Genomic DNA, 20,697 nt, shown 5'->3' with positions numbered 1-20,697 from the left:
CCTTTTGTGGAGTTTCTGTTTAAATAATGTTAGTGGTTTATCTTTAATAACTTTATTTCTGTATTTATTGTGGGTTCCACGTTTTTACCTTTATGCGATTATCAATCATGCTATTTGTATATGTGAATATAACAGGGGTATTTACTATGTCTGTCGGCACGTGATTCTGTAAGTTAGATGATCCAGAAAGCAGCATTGCCACATATTTTGAATAAATCTATAATTTCGATGCTGTAAGTTCATCCCGAACAAAACCGCTGAATTTTAATGGTATGCCTTCATCTTTTTATTAAAAAAAACAACCCTAGAATAAAAAGAAATGTAGTTTAAACTTATCAACGAAGCATAGGCGTGCATGCATGCTTTGATCTGATAAACAATGAGAGAAACGTTTAGCTCATTAATCCCATTACGGATAGCGCGGAAATAAAACTACTGTTAATGTGTAATGACAACTTTATCTGGTTTTCTGGAGCTCAAACTTCGTGGCATTCCTAATTTAACTGACGGTACCACCTGAACCCTCTAAAGTTATTTGTAATGACTATTAATTCTATAATAAATCAAGTATTGCAAGTAACCATCTAAAATCTCATAATAGGAGATTTAATATTTCAGCTCACTATATGAAAATAAAATTGACTTGTCGATAGAATTGATTTCTTAATAATGAATAAAAGCAATATCATCGAAAAACACGAAAATGAATGATTTCATAGTATATATTTAAAAGATTATTATAAATGTGCTTTATTTTGCGTACTCAAACTTTAGCGTATTTCCAGTTTTAACAGAGTGATGAATAGGGACAACGAAATTAGTATAAACTGGATATGAAAAGTGCAGTTAACGCAATCATGATTAAGCGTGATGCTTCTAGTGCACAGACCGCCAAAATAAGTTTACCCCTAAAATAAGATTACCAATAATTTAAAGGTAACCGCTAAAATAGGATAACCGCTAAAATAAGATTAAATTTTTACCACTTAAATAAGATTACCGCTTAAATAAGATTACCACTAAAATAAGATTAACACTGAAAAAAGATTAAATCTGAAATAAGATTACCGCTAGAATAAGATTACCGCTAGAATAAGATTACCACTAAAATACGATTACCGCTATAATGGGATTACCGCTCAAATAACATAACCACTAAAATAGGATAAATAATGAAAACAGATTAACACTGAAATAAGACTACCGCTAAAATGAAATTACCACTAAAATAAGATTACCGCTAAAATAAAATTACCGCTAAAATAAGATTATCATTAAACGATATACGACTACAGTACATTAAATAGAAAATGTGGTTTATATAAAAATGACAATGATATGCCTCTCTTTATCTGTTTTAGGAGCTGTATTATGATCATTAGAAAAAACATGTATTCTAGCGATTTTTTGCAATTTTAAGTCACATACTTCATGTTTGTGCCACTCTCAAAACGGTTTCAAATTTCATATTTTGAAATTAATGCGAAAAGACCGGAGACTCCGAAAACACAAGAAAGCAGAGTCCTTTTTATACATTTTGTTACATTAGAGGTTAGAATCCCCATATAACACTGGCAGATAGTTTATAAATCGCCTCCCCAAGACATTTCCCCCTACGATGTGTTTTGTATGAAGCCTTAACTCTTACAAGCTTATAATCTTTTGATATTTTTCACTAGTGCACAGCTTATTTAAAGTGTTCTGATATTAAAATTGCCTTTAAAGCTGCCTTGTGGCGATTTGCAACAGAACTCAACCCATACAAAAAACGAGCAATTTTTTTCGACCCACCCTCAGGTCGGCGTTTCAACAACAAATCTCCTTATTTACATCAACCCGGCACATCAGATGTAAACATTGATTAAGAGGTGAGATACTATACCATTAGCTTACAGACATATTTTACTCACTGTTCACTAAATATATCCGTCCAGATTCTTTTTAATCCAATTTTTTGCAAAGTTTTGAAAATGGCCGCAATCGTCAAGACACAAGATCTCGCGATATTTCAATGTAAACAAACGAGATGTGGGTCACGTGATTAGCTACGGTGGTAGTTTTATAGTTCTCTGAAAACGATATGACAAATATTGTGGACAGACATATTTAGTGCACGATGGCCTGTGATTAAAATATGTATGGAAGTGAATAAAACATAATCTTACCTTTTAATCCATGAATACCGTTAATGCGTCAGATTGAAGGGACTTGGAGTAAATGTCGTTCAAATACCGACCTGAGGGTGGGTCGGACAAATTGCTCATTTTCTGTATGTATGAAGTTTTGACGTATCTACGTAGTCAGATTGTCAGAAAATACGGACTTGTGCTCAGCACGAGTGAAAAATATCAAAAAATTAGCCACACGAGTGAAATATATTTGGAACTACTAAAGATATTCTGTTTATTACATTTAGCAAAATATGCAGGACAGCCTTTAATTTTCAACATTGTCGTTTGTACATGTAAGCAGGGTTTTGATATTTTTCACTTTCGATATTTCGCTGGTAAAAATGTAATTAAAATGATATTTCCTGAGGCATATAATTTATATAAAAGGAAAAAGAAAGAGTCCGGATGAAATTGATATCGTAGAATATGGAAAAGAAACCTAATCATTAAAAATAACGTGTATTGGTCACAAATCTGATTTGTTTCGGAATCTTCACCCTATGTGAATTTATAAAGCACCTACCTTATATAACTTCAAAGTGAGCATAACAGGTGTGGTATAAAAGCCAGGTAAAGCAGGTGTATCTTTAATAGCATTGCATATGAAACAAAATAATTCTCATTACTAGAAAAAGGACGAAACGACAGCGGAAATGTCCTTGTCCGAAAGGATGTCTCTGTTAGATGTAGACGTTGGACTTTCGGCTTCAACCATGGACAAGACCTGTGATGTCCTCTGGAAGGAGGAAGAGAGGGATTTGTCCTGCTTGGCACTAGTGTCTTTATCTGGTACCGGTATCTGATGAACAACTGGTGAGGAAAACGACATGTCTGCGTTACTTTCTCGAGGTTTTACTTCGCTTGTAGGTAATTGTGTTTCTTTATTTGTTTCTGATATTTGCTCGTCATTAATTGTTTCTGTAGCGCCCTCTGTTGGTGTATTAGGCGTGAGTTTATCAGCCGTCCCGCTTGTCTCAACTTTATTTTGATTCACCGTCTGCTTGGCTGAAGGTTGAACAGAATCAGGAATGCTTTCGACCTCTGCACCTGCCATCCCACCAGAGGATGATTGGACTTTTGTGACGGGTCCCTGGTTAACATCCGATTCAGTCATAGATGTCTGTCCTTCTTTAACAATTTCTTGAGTATTTTGATTTTCAGGTATTTCGGTATGAATCATGGGAAGATCTGGTTTAGCATGGGTCTGCATGGGGAACTTTGAATTTTCATTTTCCTTTGACCACGGTGCCACATTTTCACCAGTTTTTACACTCCCGGGTGGTGTAGCTAAATTACTGTCTTTTTCAGTGGATTGTTTTTCTGGAAGTTTCACAGAAGTTATATCAGGTAAGTCTATAAAAGTAGGCGGTTTTGCGTGTGTCTGCATGGGGAACTTTGAATTTTCATTTTCCTTTGACCACGGTGCCACATTTTCACCAGTTTTTACACTCCCGGGTGGTGTAGCTAAATTACTGTCTTTTTCAGTGGATTGTTTTTCTGGAAGTTTCACAGAAGTTATATCAGGTAAGTCTATAAAAGTAGGCGGTTTAGCATGGGTCTGCATGGGGAACTTTGAGTTTTCATTTTCCTTTGACCACGGTGCCACATTTTCACCAGTTTTTACACTCCCGGGTGGTGTAGCTAAATTACGGTCTTTTTCGGCGGACTGTTTTGCAGGGAGTTCTGAGTTGACTTTGGTTGACTTTGTTTCAATTCCTGCCAAATTCACATCAGGTTTTTTATTGATAGTAGTTGTATCAACAGGTTTGTCTAATTCAGCTGGCACGAACGGTTTAGCATGTGTCTGCATGGGGAACTTAGAATTGTCATTTTCCTGGGACCACGGCGCGACGTTGTCCCCGAACTTAACATGTCCCGGCCTTGTATTATTTGGTTTTTCCTTCACTTTTACCGCCGATGTATCTGTAATACTTCCTAATTTTTTCTTTTCTGTTGCTGGTTTTTCGACCGACTGCTTCTCATTAAAAGTAGGTGTATGCGGTTTAGCATGTGTCTGCATAGGGAAGTTTTCATTTTCTTGTGACCACGGTGCCACATTTCCCCCAACCTTTACACCAGGCGGTGGACTGCTTACCTTCTCTGCTTTGATGTCTTTGTCAGTTTTAGCCTTCACTTCTGACCGTGAAGGAAGACTCATTTTCAGATAGACTTTCAGTGCATTTTTGCGCATCCTTTCTGGGATTCGTGTCTCTCGGAATAGTAATTTCTTGACTGATTCCTTATCTAATTTCAGAAGTTTGTTCATTTGGGATTGCTCTAATCTCGTTCTGCCATAAATCGAATCAGATACCATGCCTTCTTCTTTTGCTTTTTTCACGTACGTGACAAGAACTAGTCTGCGTAAGTTTTTACTCTTTAATGTTTTTGATAGAACTAGCGTTTTCAAACGGTCGAGACTTTGTGTTGATAATTTTTCTAAGATTTTACTAGTTCTGCTCCGTTTCTTAGAAGCCGTGGATGCTGATTTTGCGTTATTTGCCTGGTTTTGTTTCTTTTCCTCTACTGTCGAACTAATTTGTTCATGAGGCACGGGCTGGCTACTCTCAGCCTTACTGTTAACAGTCCCAGATGCTGGTAATCTACTTTCACTTGCGGAAGAATGTGATGATTTACTGCCATCGATTTTAGACATTTTTGAAGTAGCAGAAGATGATCTCTGTTTTATATCTGATGGTTGAGTGTTCTTACCAGCACCATCTTGTGTAACCTCCTGGCCTTCAACATCCACAGCTCGCATTTCGACTTGAACAACAGCCTTGGGAGAGTCAGAATCGAGTGTACCCGTCCCCGGACTTAAATTTGCTTGATTAAAAGACTGTTTAGATTCTATTGCATTAGGAACTTGACTACTTTCTGCTGGACTTTGGATCCCTGGTGATTCTGCTGGACCTGGAACCCCTGGTGTTTCTGATAGACTTGCAACCCCTGGTGTTTCTGCTGGACCTTCAACCTTTGGTGATTCTGCTGGAATTTCAACACCTGGTGTTTCTGCTGGACTTGCAGCCCCTGGTGTTTCTGCTGGACTTGCAGCCCCTGGCGTTTCAGCTGGACTAGCAAGCCCTGGTGTTTCTGCTGGACTTGCAGCCACTGGTGTTTCTGCTTGACCTTCATTCCTTGGTGTTTCTGCTTGACTTTCAACACCTGGTGTTTCTGCTAGACCATCAACACCTGGTGTTTCTGCTGGAACTTCAACCCCTGTTGTTTCTGATGGACTTTGAATCCCTGGTAGTTCTGCTGGACCTGGAACCCCTGGTGTTTCTGATAGACTTGCAGCCCCTGGTGTTTCTGCTGGACCTTCAACCTTTGGCGATTCTGCTGGAATTTCAACACCTGGTGTTTCTGCTGGACTTGCAGCCCCTGGTGTTTCTGCTGGACTTGCAGCCCCTGGCGTTTCAGCTGGACCAGCAAGCCCTGGTGTTTCTGCTGGACTTGCAACCACTGGTGTTTCTGCTGGACCTTCAAGCCTTGGTGTTTGTGCTGGACTTTCAACACCTGGTGTTTCTGCTAGACCATCAACACCTGGTGTTTCTGCTGGAACTTCAACCCCTGTTGTTTCTGATGGACTTTGAATCCCTGGTAGTTCTGCAGGACCAGCAAGTCCTGGTGCTTCAGCTGGACTTACAGCCCCTGGTGTTTCTGCTAGGTTGTTTAACGTATCCGGAATGACAGCAGCTCTGCATGCTACAAAATAAGAAATGCTTGTAAATATATATTCATATTATGTATTCACGCGGGAAGAGTCATTTGTTGCAATTGTACGCAATTCATATAAGTCAAAATACACACTGAATATTCTATTAAATACACACTGGATTTTCTATTAAATACACACTGGATTTTCTATTAAAACATACTGGATTTTCTGATAAATACACACCGGATTGTCAATTAAAACATACTAGTACGCGGAGTAGATACACACTGGGTATTCTATTAAATCCACGATTGGTATTCTATTAAATGAAAAGTGGATTTTCTAGTAAATACACACTATTTGTTTTATTAAATTCTATAAAGTACACACTGTAAAATCTATAAAATAATTTATAAATCACACACTGGATATTCTATTAAATACACACTGGATACTATCTATAAAATGCACACTAGGTATTGGATACTATATATAAATCAAACATCGAATATTTAAATATACCCTGGATTTTCTATTAAATGCAGATTTGATATTCTATTAAAACCAAATCGGATATTTGAAAACGCAATGAATATTATGTTAAAAATACACACTGGATATATTATTCGAGCACACTAGATAGTTTACTTGAAACATACGGGACGCAAAGGGGAGAGCTAATGATACAGTGGCGGGACACCTGAACCACTCGGCCACCGCCGCCCCAGGATATCATTTAACTATTGTCAGAAATTAATGTATGGCATACAAACACAGATAAAAAAAGTGAGACATTTTTTTTAAATCTTCAAAACAAACCTGCTATGCATTTTACCCATAGAAAAAAGTGGACATGGAGAGGTCTTTCAGTGAATAGTCAAACGGTTAGTATGAAAAAGTTTAAGGGCAATTTCAGGTGGCTTAATGTTTCGTATTTCTAGTACTCTCATTGATGTCAGGAAACAAACCATATCTGTGAACACTGAAAAGTTAGGAATATCAAAATTAATCATTGAAAATATTTTGATATAAAAAAATGTTTTTCAAACAAATTAATTTGAACAATTAGATAAATAATGGATGTTGATTATTTATAGGGGAACTTTGAACAGACAGGTACAAATTAACCTATATTCATCAGCTGTTAGACTTGACATGGAGGTTAAGGAAATTTCCAGGAACTTAAAATCTACCAACATATTTTTTAGATATGTTTCTTTATTTAGTACTCAAAGTACAATGATGTTAGGGAACAAAGTTTGAGAATACAAAGCAAATATTAAGAATATAAAAATTGGTAATTGAAAACATTTAAAAAGAGATGTTTAACAATGTAATTTGAACAATACCTTACATAATGACTACTAGAGGAATTTCGAACAGGCATTTACATATTCTACCAATATTCTTTAGTGGTAAGACTTGGGATCGATGGTAACGGAAAAAACCGGAGACATAAATCTACCACAATAGCTTATCATACAAGAAATGTATATGATTTTAAAATACCCATTGGCTTTACATCTACCTGTATATACTCTTTAGTTATTAAAGTTCATGATGTCAGTATCTCACGTTTTCGTTTTCGGAACATATTTTGCATTTTGACAAGCCTTTAATTAGATCATATATGATTTGCTCAGATTTCGGCCTTTTATTTTGACACATGACCACCGTTTTTTATTTGATATTTAAAAAGAGAAACGTCTAATTACGTAATACTGATTTATATTTTGCTGAGTCTAGTTTCCCTACATCCTGAATTTTGGTTATAAACCTCGACATAATATCATATAATAAGACGTGTTTGTGAATATACATGTTTGTATGAGTATATTGTATGCTTTAGCGGAATATACCAATTATTTATTTATTTATTTTTTATTCTTTTAATCATGTGCATGCCATTTTTCAACGTCGGTGAGTTATATTTTTATAGAGTAACGATATGGTACAATGATACGTCTTCATTACGTCAGTGTTGTGTTAAATTAAAGCGGAAACGCAAATATACGAAAATAAAAAAAATCTGCAAAGTATGATCGCTTTACAGTATAAGTATTATTCTGATATCTGTTAAAACAGCATATTCACTATCTTGTTTTCATAGTTAAACTAACATGTCACACTAGCAACCGACTTCGGCCCAAGCCAGCCGAAGGGTTCATGGTTGTTATTTCAACTACTACCACAACTACTAGTCTTACTGTATCGTATTGTATTTTCTAGTACTGCTTATATATCATGTGATTGCATTTTTATTATCTGTGTCTTGATAAAGGGGTGGATTGCCTAAAAAAATTGACATTTTACATGTCCACACTGTTATCATTACTTCTTTGTCCCATATTAACAAGTAATTCATATCCTGCAGACAAACCTTTGTTACCCGGTTTGCTACAGCTAATATCACTTCTTTGACCCATATACCTCTTATTTCGAAGCTAGGAATAATATAAAAAAGGGATACAGTAAAATCTAGCATTCCTTTTTTGGTCAAAGCTACATTAAAATTTTCCCATCAATTTCACACTACATTTTTTATTATATATACAGTGAAGACTGAACCTTACATAAATATCAATTTCTCAGGAATTAGTATAATAACGTAACCTTGGTATATCCTCCCATAGTGCTCAGTGATTGGTCTTCTCGCATTCAAAAGGATGTCATCATTGTATCATGGCTTGACACCATGTAGTTATATTTTTAGAACATACCAATAGTAAATACTCTTTTGGGAAGAGGGAAGGTGATTGATTTTATGTCCAACAGTTAGATCCGGTCGGAGTGGGAATACTAACGTTGAATTCGATAATTTGACTTTCTCCCTTGATCGATCGCCGTCATGATATCAGAATGTGACTTAATGTCCGTGATTTAGAACCTCATTTACTATATTACTAAATATTCATTTATGTTAATTCAGTACCAAATAACCCGGGACGTTGCAAGATGATGTAGCCGATATTCGTTCTTATGGAGTAAACTGATCATAAATTAGAATCATCTCAAGGTTAGTACAGTACTCTTTCGGTGATTTATAAGATTTATAACAATACTACTTCTTTGATATACTATAAACGCATATCATTCACATAAGTCAAAATCTATATAGGGAATATACATAGGTTAATAAGATTGACGAGAGCAGATGTAGAACGTGTTTACAGAAAAATATCAATATTCGCCGGATTTATATTTTTGTTGATTTGTGTGTTCTTGTCCACGAAATATAATCTATGACCATGAATTTATAACCCCATGAGGTTAGACACCGCGGTCGACAATAAATAATATATATATGTAATAGCAATTTACCAACACATAAGTTTAAGTCAGAGTAAATGGTGTTAGTATCTGCTGTTGTTTACGTTAACAATATGGCGGATTTCGGCTCTTCAACTTTGGATATCATTATTTAGAAAGCTATATTGTGTTGAAAGGGACTTTTAGATATAATTTAATTACAGTACATATTTCTGAAAAAACTGTGTGTGTGAAACCCCCCCCCCCCCCCCCCCCCAAAAAAAAAATACCAAAAAAAAAAAAAAAAACCAAAACACACACAGCAATACTTAAACCGTTGATGCAGTTTTGTATGAATTTCTGGGGCCTAATAATAGTTCCGGTACGGTATCCGGAAAGAAGACGGAGAGGCAAAAGGATTGTACATAAGACATTCAAAACATTAACACCTAACAACACAAATAAAGATAAAGTGGAGTCTTCAATGCATTAAACTATCATGCATCACTCGTCAGTGATGATGGAAGAATTGAAGCGACTGTACGAACAAAAACAGGCCGGCACGGCTGTGCAAATCGGTAAGGGAAGATGCAAACGTGCTATAGTTCTCGAATTGCAGTATTAGATTTTAAAAACGATGTCAAGTACACGAGTGTTTATTCTTGGCCTTTGAGACTTAAGTTAGCTAGCCGTGCCTATCACATCAAAGGACTGTACATACGACTTAGATACTGTAAAGCCAAACAACAAATGAATAAAGCTGCGTTACACAGCTTTAAAGACCGTCTACATCTTGCTTGAACATTTGTTTAATAAAGCTTACTAAAAAGTCTATGAGGACTACTCAAATTGTCTACAAATCTTACTGAAATGTCTACAAACTTCCTAAAAATCTCTACAAAGCGTACTAAAAATGTCTGCAAAGCTTACTAAAAATCTCTACAAAGCTTACTAAAAATGTCTACAAAGCTTACTGAAAATGTCTGCAAAGCTTATTAAAAATGTCTACAAAGCTTACTAAAAATGTCTACAAAGCTTACTGAAAATGTCAACAAGCTTACTAAAAATGTCTACAAAGCTTAATTAAAATGTCAACAAGCTTACTAAAAATGCGTTCAAAGCTTACTAAAAATCTCTATAAAGCTTACTGATGTCTACGATTTAAAAAAAAGATCACTTGAAAGCATCTGTAAATGTTAACAAACGTTTGCCCTTAAGAACACGTGGTCTAACCATCTTCGTTTTCAGGCTTTTTAAATCTTTTGAATATTGTTATCATTCAATCGATACAGGTTATCTGTTTAATAAAAGCAATAACACAACTGGCCAGTTAGAGAGATAATCTACTTGACGTTATATTTACCTTGTTAATAAATAACATGTTTTGTTAATTAAGACTGCCTTCAAATGAGAAACGTTCATCAATCCGTTAATATAATATGTTAATATAAACTATCTCTAGTATCTGTTTAATAAAATTCAATAACTAGAATCTAAATGATCCAGGAAATGAAATGTGTCTCCAACATTACTAGGCCATGTCCGTAATAGGATTTTAGTGTCATCGGGATTAAGGATTTACATCTACTTAAGGGTTAATCGTTTAATGGTTGACGTAATGACAGTGTGTCTGAAGTTCTATATATCACATGATGTTCATATGTAATCGATGTGCCCGATTGATTAGCTGTCAGTATTTTCGATCGTCTATTAAAATTTGATTTACGAGGTGACATTATTAACTCTTTTTCATTATTTGAGCAGACAGACTTCTCAAACAATATAGCAGGGAACATTTAAGAAAAAATCATTTAAAATGTCTAAAAGCATGAATATGTCCGGCAATATGATTCATTACATGTGTGAGCAAGTTATTACCATATAATTTAACATCATTTTGAATACTTACAAAGATTCATATTTTAATTGCACATCTAAAGATGATTGATTAAGACTTTATCAGTCATTAGATGGGATTTTAACACGTTTGATGTATTTGTCTTTGAAATTAAATGCTAGCTTCTTGTTAATGCGGGAACATCATTAGTTAAGTGTAACAAAATATATAAATGTCACGAATTCATGATCTGTAAGTGTTGGATAGGTAAATGAACGTCACAGAAAATGTCAACCACTGTATTCTCAGTATGTCAATAAAAAAAAATCAAAAAAATCTGAGCATAGCAGAAAATTGATATTTAGGCGTGAGAATACTGAATCATCAGCCGTTGACAAGGACAGTACACGTCACCAATATGTCAGATACATAGAACTAATATTAATATTTATAGTATAGAAACAGACGGATTATATATTTTAGGTTGTGGCTAATCCCATTTGTGTATTTGCAACTAAATTCGTTTAAATCAAATAATTTAGTCTTGTTTGTAACAAGCATTTTCATTGGTTTAAACATTTATGTTGTCAGTCCATAACGTTAAAAAATCGTCGCCATATATGATGTCGCCTTTGTTTGGCGAATGGGGCAGTGTAATAGTTTGTAAAAGAAACGAGGCCAATTTGTTGACTGTATATGTATGTGAAGAGATTAAGTACTATTTTGTAGAATGAAGGATGCATTATGTAAGAGTGGGTGCCTTTGTCCTTAAATGTATGTATATTATGTTATCCAATAAGTTATAAAACTTACGGGATAACGTTGAATTGAATTGAATTGAATCAATAAAGTGAATTTTGCAGGGTACAGGTGAAATTCTAAGGGTTAACTTGAATATATATATTTTATATTATAGAGTTATAATACCAATGAAAACAGAGTGTAATCACATTATAGACCGCGATGTGGTTTATTTAAGTACGACCGTTTTTGTTTGTGCTGTAACAGCATAACATAAACATGTGTTTAAGTTAATCCTGAATAAATATCAACATATCATGGAAATGATAAAACAACATATGTTTTATAGGGAACAACCAACCAATTGAAAAAATAGATTTTTGAAACAGCCCCTGTGTATAGAAAGTTGAGCCAAGGAAAAAATGTCTGGCAGCCACCGATTAGCCAGTATCTGTATGTTATGAAGCGAGAACATAGGTATGTAGCCTGATAGGTAACTATCAATAAGAAATGTTGATATTAATTTCGTAAGTCCGATTAATATTTTCCCCAAAAGTTCAGGTAATAACAATTAACAGGTAAACATTTAATATTTTGGAGAATTTTGTAAATGTAAACCTGCAACGGAAATTTCAGCGTGCAACAAATTCAGGAACATTCTTTGAAAAAACCTTTAAATGGTAAGATTATATAGCAGACGTTAAATGTGCAGAGATACTTTTGACCATGCAATGTAAATACTACCATCAAGAAATGATAAATATCGTCTTATTAATGTTTTGTAAATTCAATTTAATTAATGTAGCATGGTTACTAGACAGGCCATCTGTCTCAGGAATATTAAGATTATAAATAGGATTGAGGTATATGATGTTGGTCTCGAGGATATGTCTGAGCTATATTGTAAATTTGAGTTAATCAACATGTAGTATTTAGTTGAGTAATACTAATAGTAATACTAACAACCCCCCCCCCCCACCCCCCCCCCCAAAAAAACCCCCAAACAAACAAAAAAAAAAAAAAAAAAAACAACAAAAAAACAAAAAAACAAAAAAAGGCTGATGGCAAAACCATAACGTTTTATGATACATTAAAATGAAGTTGACATCAACGTTTTTGAAGACTTTTTGGAATTGATTTTAAAATTAAACTATGCTTTATGAACAAGTAACGGTGACTTTGCCAACCTATAGGTATGTATATGATATGCTACCTCTAAAAATGATAATAACGAAAAACAAACAACCCAACAACAACAACAAACAACAAAAAAACAAACAACAAAAAGTGTTATCGTCGTTGTTGGTGCGTGGTTCTGTTGTTGTGGAAAACAAGTCTAAGCTACATTATCTGACCATTAGCCTGTAAATCGGCTCCGATAGGTTCGGATTAAGTGTATACAAGTGAACTCTTCCTGTCGACCGTTTAGTACTTGAGGATATAGATTAGATAATAAGGATTAAATTGAATATAGTTTTTATATTATGGAGTTATAACACAAAGAAAAAAAGGGGGGGGGGAGGGGGGGGGGGGGGGGAGGGGGGAAGCACTGTCATCATAACCCGCTTTCCGGTCTATTTAGACATTCCGCCTTTTTTGTTATATTTCCATAACACAAAGGATAATTCAAGTTAATCGTTGATATTCATCAACAGAACGTTGTTATAGATTTTTTGTTGCATTTTTGCCAGTAAATTAATTAATCAATTAATTTACTGGCAAACTTAGCCAATGTAATAAAACTTACATTTTCACTGCAGCGATGACCAGTGAAAATATTCGATTTTGCAATGAAAATATAAGTTTTTCAGTTTTGACCAATCAGAGCGAAACTTTGTATTCACCTATTAAAACCGGTTTTTCTAATGGAAACGAAGATAAGTAAAATGGTCATTTTGCAATATTTTTGAAATATTCAGACAAAAATGCTCACTCGACGTTAGCTATTCATGCACAGAATGCAGCAAAAAAAGTTAAGATTGCGTTGATCAGTCCTTTCAAAATGGCGCCGTCAAGTTGACGTAGATTAACGTCACATAGAGATGACGTCATAAATTATGTTAATGATTCCCACACTTTTTGACCCTATTAATTTTTTAATGTCTTTTATTTTGTTTTTAAGTTTATAAGATGCAAAAAAAGAAAATAGGACGGTTTCCCGTTTAATTTAACATATACTCGACTCGTATAACAGAGTCTTTCGATATGTTTTCGATATTCTGTTATTCTCGTGAATTTATGTTATATCAAACTTGACACTATTTAATATCCTCTTATCATTAGAAAAAATAAAAATAGGCCTTGTCACCTCCCCGAATTAATTTTACCTACAGGTATATTCATGATAATTTATGCTACAACTAAATAAGAAAATATTACTATATTTTTTTTGTATTTATTTATTTTTTAAGTTTTTCACGTAGAAAAATGCAAAAGTATAACAGATACACTTATACTCGCACATGAAGCAAAACCATTAATAACATAACTGACGTTAAAAAAAATTAGAAAAAAATGAAATGTTACCGTTATTGAATTTTGCGTGGCATTGGGATTGGGATGTAAACAAGTTTAAAATTTTATGTTCCTGACCTGTGAATCATTTCTGTCCAGTCATTCTTAAGATGGTAAAGTAGGCTCGCGGTATTGAACTCTTGAGATACTGCGGGTGTTGATACTTATAACCAAATTGTTGCTTCTCGCTTACTGTCAAGGTTCATTATACAGTACCCTATGCCCAAATATGGTGGAACTTATCTTGATGTATATATTGACCTCTTAACCTTGAAGGGCCAGTTTAGTAAAGTTTGTTCTATGAATGTAGAAGTTTCACATCGTCTTATTAAAGGGTTTGTGTATTGTATGGGATTTTCAAACCGTGGACAGCAAGGGCCATTTTGGGGCGGGGTTTCTTTGTTGTAAACGGACGGCCTGTCGCATGTCATCCTGAGCAATACTGTTAAAGTGTCTTGTCTAAGGTCATAACCCTGACAGCAAAGACAACAGGCACATTTCCCAGCTTCCCGAGAAACACAGCTCTAACAGAATGAGCTATCGCAGTCTTTAAGGGAGTATCGCTATACAAACAATAACCAAAACAAGAATTCCACTGGTCGAACTTTCCTGACTTTTGCATAACCTTCATTTTGAATCGTCTTAAGCATACATTTCATAAATTGAGAACAATCTCTGTTCGCCAGGATTCGTATTCTTATCGTATTACGAAAACCTTTATGAACGCAGAAAAAAACCAATAAGCATCTGTTCGTCCTTTTAAATCCAAACCACGACATTAATTGAAATATTAGATGGACGCAACCCTTTTCTAAGTTAGACTTATTATGTCGCTAACAAACATCCGGGATTCCTCTCCTCTTTTCCGGGTTCTAGAAAGACGTAACAGCTGTATGATGTCCTTAGGGTCACTGACGGGTCCTGAAAGGACGTAACAGCTGTGTGATGTCCCTATCATCACCGAAGAGCCCTAGAAGTAGTTAACAGCTGTATGATGTCCCTAACATCACTGACGAGTCCTAGAAGGACGAACCAGCTGTATGATGTCCCTAACATCACTGACGAGTTTTAAAAGGACGAACCAGCTGTATGAAGTCCCTAACATCACTGACGAGTCCTAGAAGGACGAACCAGCTGTATGATGTCCCTAACATCACTGACGAGTCCTAGAAGGCCGAACCAGCTGTATGATGTCCCTAACATCACTGACGAGTTTTAAAAGGACGAACCAGCTGTATGAAGTCCCTAACATCACTGACGAGTCCTAGAAGGACGAACCAGCTGTATGATGTCCCTAACATCACTGACGAGTCCTAGAAGGCCGAACCAGCTGTATGATGTCCCTAACATCACTGACGAGTCCTACAAGGACGAACCAGCTGTATGATGTCCCTAACATCACTGACGAGCCCTAGAAGTAGTTAATAGCTGTATGATGTCCCTAACATCACTGACGGGTCCTATAAGGAAGTAACAGCTGTATGATGTCGCTAACACCATTGGCAAGTCATAGAAGGACAAAGCAGCTGTATGATGTCCCTAACGTCACAGACAAGTCCTAGACGGACGTCACATCTGTATGATGTCCAACACGTCAATGACGAGTCGTAAGAGCTGAATGATTTTTTTGATGTTTATTGTGTTGATGAAGAAATATATAGAAATTCTCTCTGTAAAATGCCATTTCATAATACCCCGTATGTGCATAGAGAATTTTGACCATGCAATGTAAATTACTTTAAGAAATAATACAAATCGTCCTATTTATGTCGTAAGGAAACGAGCAGTTGTAAAAAAACACTGGAATATTGAGATGTACTATGTTAATTCAATTTAATGACTGTAGCATGGTTACTTGACAGGATATGTGTCTCTAGAATAGTAGGATTATAAATAATATTGAGTTTTATGATTTTGGTCTCGAGGAGATGTCAGAGCTAAATTTCAATCTTGGGAAAGTTAATCTACATGTATTATAATTTAGTTGAGCAATTCTCACAAATAAACCCAACAAAAACAAAAAAAAACACCCCCCCCCCCTTCCCCCCTTTTCACAAGTCAATAATATTGAACCAATGCAATCGTTGATGATTTATGTTTTATAAAAGCAGACATTGTATTCACTGAAACCATAAATGTTGTGTCATTGTTTAATACAGTGAACAATATAATATTTTGATGACTTAAGCTGCATCAAAACAGTCAATGTATTCCGAGGATGTTTCTACTGTCATTAAAATACAAAGTAGAATTTTATGATAATTGATATTTAATCACATCAACGTAATTCGATGATTGTATTGCTCATTTACATAATCTAACGATATTTAATATGATATCAAAGTACACAACATAATTTCCTGATGTTTAATGATGGATTATTAAACAATGGGAAGTTTATGTTTCTACAAAATATGTTAATTAATAATTTCACTCAAGTGTATCTGATCACGGCTTGTGATTGTCTTTATTTTAATTAATTACTTTCCTCGTTATCATTGATATTGTCATAGATTAATCAAATTAAATTGTCATTTCATGTATAATAATCGCCTGTGGTGTGTCGCCCTTTCGGAAGATAAGATATTCGTGTATCATTATTAAGTGTGTACAATAAACACTTTGTTTTGTTTTGCACCAGTGACCAAGTTATAGGAATAAAAAATGTAGATCGCCTGGGGACACATATCTGTATTGCGCGGTCATAAGTCAAGGTCATTGGGGATGCATAAATATTTGTTGTTTCACAGGTTAATGAGTCAGGTGTCAGGAAAATAAGGAAAACAGATGTTTACAGTACATAACGTTAGACAAAAAGTATAAACAATTTTTGTTATCACAGAACAATGTCGGATATGTAACTAAAGCTACATGTTGTAGGACAATATCATTTGGTTTTATGTATTATTAGGCATTGACGTGTGTACAATCAGTTTGAAAAATCTCAATGACGCCATCGCGTGATTCATTATGACGTCATAATCATTAGGTGTATGTTTGTTTGTTTTTGTTTAACGTCCTATTAACAGCCAGGGTCATTTAGGTGTATGACTATTGGTGATAAATAGTTCTAATGTTTAATCTCGATCGGATCATAATCTAAACCCATGGATATGATAAGAACATATTAGAAAATGATTAGATCTATATGGTATTTCATTTATTGTCGATATAAATGACAGTAGTTTGCAGGACTAAAATGCCATGTTTAACTATGATTGGATATGAATGAAGCTTTTTTTTTTTTTTGTCATTCATATTTTTCTTGTTATTTGAATTTTTTGTTCAAGTTCCACTCATTACGAATATATTAACATTTAAACAATGGGAATAAAAAAACATGTACATGGGTTTCGCTCCTTGTATTTATAATTTTTTTTAAAGGAAGCAAATGTATGTTATAGTCTTATCCTGTTAGAAATGTATACATATTTGAATTAATTATTTCAGACGCAGACTTTTACATTTATTCCTACATGACGAATATAGCGGGACATATCTGACAACCTTGTGTCTCTTATATATTCTAAATTATCTAATAAATCTATCTTCGCTATTGTAAAATGGAATGCATTTCTAGTTCAGGTTTGTTACGGAAATTAAAGCAAAAATCAAGAATGTTATCATGATTACCTAGCTATGTATTTCCAGCGGAAGCAACACTAACATTTAAGACATGTATGTTTATACAAATATTTAAGTTCACGTGTTATGTTAGAATTAATGAATACACATGAATGTTAAACGTTCATTATATATAATACAAGTAAAAAATGCTAGTAGATGAAATGGAAAATTTACTTACCAAACAGGAGAACACTTAGCAGGAAGACAGTTAATCCCTCCATCCCTACCGAATGGATATGTCAACATGGAGGTGTACCATTCACTCTCTCGCAGATATGATATCACTCAAACTCTGACGTGTGCTGGGGATCATAGTAAAACCGAGCCTGGTTAACTTAACGCAGAAAAATATAACTATACATAAATTGTATATCTATCAATTTCGTTATTATCACTGCATAAAAAGAATTTACCAGTCACGGATATAATGCAATTTTAAACTGAATATAAAAATAATGTTTATTATAACTATGGTGTGTTAAGAAACTGAAGAAAATAAAACGTAAAAATCTAACTAGACTTCTTCATTCGTGTTAGGAGAACCGTATGTATACTATACAACTGCACAACTGATATTCAAAGTATTGTTAGCTTACAACAAAAAGAGTCATATGTAAATCCTGGGAATAATGACATTATAATAATATATTTCTCTTTTGAATAATTAATTGGGTATGTCTTAATTATGTTTATAGTTAAGGTAAAAAAAGCAATTATATATGCTTTACTCCAACGAAGAGAAACCACGTGGCCATCAGACGATTTCATTAAGCAAAATTCAGTAGCTCCAAAAGCATGGCTTGTTTTCGTAAAAAGAAAGCATTAATGACAAACATTGTGATCGGCAAAAAAAAATACATAAAATATGGCTACCTACACACGTATGCAAAATAAAACTCCTAATTTCCCCAGTTTACAATATGGCTATTTGTAAACGTACATTGTATCTAAAACAATAGTCCAAACGACCCCAGTCTAAAGTACGGCTACATATACACGTATGTAACATAATAGTCCAAACAACCCAAGTCTAAAATATGGCTACATATACATGTATGTAAAATAATAGTCCAAACAACCCCAGTCTAAAGTACGGCTATTTATACACGTATGTAAAATAATAGTCCAAACGACCCAAGTCTAAAATATGGCTACATATACACGTATGTAAAATAAAAGTCCTAATTTCCCCAGTCTTTTGTATGGCTACATATACACGTATGTAAAATAATAGTCCAAACAACCCCAGTCTAAAGTACGGCTATTTATACACGTATATAAAATAATAGTCCAAACGACCCAAGTCTAAAATATGGCTACATATACACGTATTTAAAATAATAGTCCTCACGACCCCGGTCTTTAATATGGCTACACAAACAAGTATGTAAAATAAAAGTCCAAACGACCCCAACCTAAAATAACGATTTTTTTTTATAAATGGATAGTCCTATTCGAGGATGAGTCGAAATCAATGAAAATAAACCCCGCGAAAATTAAATATTAAACAGGAACATGAAGGATTAACTGTATTTCCTAATCAAATATATTAGTTATATCAGTTTTTATGAATATTTCTGGTCAAGTTCTTTAGATGTATGATTTAATATCTGGTAAAACTGACAATGCTGTAGTTTTTAGACCTTTATAAAAATTAATCAGTTAAACTCTTCATATGCCATGCTAAACATACCTACTTGTATATATACTATACGATATCGAACCATCGTTGTTCAATGACATGCATAATCTCATTTGCAAGTCATTTCCAAATAATATCGATTCATCATCATTTCTTATACTGAAGGGATCAGTCATTTTGACATCAAAATAATTAATCATTGCAATACAAACTTACAAATCTCGGCAGGAATTTCAAAAATTCGTATACAATGATTAATTGCAGTGGTACATAGACAGTACCTTAACACAATTATATTATGGACAGGAGATGTGATAATTTGCCGCTTTCGAATGGAAGTTAATCGCAAAAACAAAAACCACAAAACCCCAACATACTGGTGTTCGTATTCAATGTTTTATTACCCACGAACAATACTATAATTTAATACAGTAAACAGCATTCCTAACATTGACACACTGATAATTGTTTGAACATACACAATTTCCGTAAAAAGTGAAATCATGCATAAGAAGGCCAATGATATACCCACATACCAACATGTTATAATTCTAACCCTAAGACTAGGACGAAAGTACGGCTTTTTGTTAATAGTTACATAGAAATCATTTAAAGGGTAAAGTGAGAATGCAACCAGAAGTTTCGGAAGGGTATGTGTCGTTTAGTTTCACTGACGACATCCGCCATTTAAATCTGGGTCTAGTGTAGAAAAGATGACATTCGCAAGGGATTGCACAAACATAAAAAAGGTATCATCATCTCCCAAAACAAATCGAGAATTGGATGGAGTAGAGTAAATGAATTATACTTCGCCAACAGCTGTTTCTGTCATCTAGGACTCGCCATTGATGGTGCAGGCCAGTAGTGTTGATGATAAGAGGCGATCAAATGCAAAACTCTAAATGGATCAAAAGAAAAGCAAAACCCAGATGCGGAAGAGCAAATTCATTATCCTTAATACATTTCATAGTTTTTGATATTGCATTTCAACAGAACATGAAGTACATGAATGTATTTTGAAACTATTAGAAGGAATTAAAATGCGACAAGCTGGTTCTGATACACCTCGAGGACTGAAAGGTCCACTTGTGGTATCTACCTCCTCAGACGGAGGACTAGAGTGGTGGTAACAGAACCGAAAAGCATAACAGAGTTGTCATAAACTGGTTTAAATCGCTTGTGATTGAATAGGTAGGTTATATAGAAACACAGAAAATAAGAGAATAGTTTAATTATATGGTAATCTCACCTGTTCTTTAAT

At 34.5% G+C, this 20,697-nt stretch overlaps 1 protein-coding gene across 1 annotated transcript; it reads right to left on the bottom strand.

Annotated features, from left to right (window-relative positions):
- Positions 1-2,742: 2,742 nt before the first annotated feature.
- On the bottom strand, positions 2,743-18,069 carry LOC117315379 (neurofilament heavy polypeptide-like). Its single transcript, XM_033869536.1, has 2 exons — positions 17,973-18,069; positions 2,743-5,873 (listed from the first exon to the last, which is right to left on the bottom strand). Exons 1-2 carry the CDS (start codon positions 18,013-18,015, stop codon positions 2,797-2,799), a joined length of 3,120 nt encoding a protein of 1,039 aa, XP_033725427.1. The 5' UTR covers positions 18,016-18,069; the 3' UTR covers positions 2,743-2,796.
- Positions 18,070-20,697: the final 2,628 nt, after the last annotated feature.

This window comes from Pecten maximus, chromosome 17, assembly GCF_902652985.1.
Source record: "Pecten maximus chromosome 17, xPecMax1.1, whole genome shotgun sequence".
NCBI classification, from domain to species: Eukaryota; Metazoa; Mollusca; class Bivalvia; order Pectinida; family Pectinidae; genus Pecten; species Pecten maximus.
This window is presented reverse-complemented; position numbering and strand designations above follow the sequence as displayed.

Coding starts and splice junctions, on each gene's coding strand:
- LOC117315379 (XM_033869536.1), bottom strand. CDS start 18,015: ATGGAGGGATTAACTGTCTTCCTGCTAAGTGTTCTCCTGTTTG. Junction 5,874..17,972: donor GCTAAGTGTTCTCCTGTTTG/GTAAGTAAATTT, acceptor CTTATTTTGTAG/CATGCAGAGCTGCTGTCATT.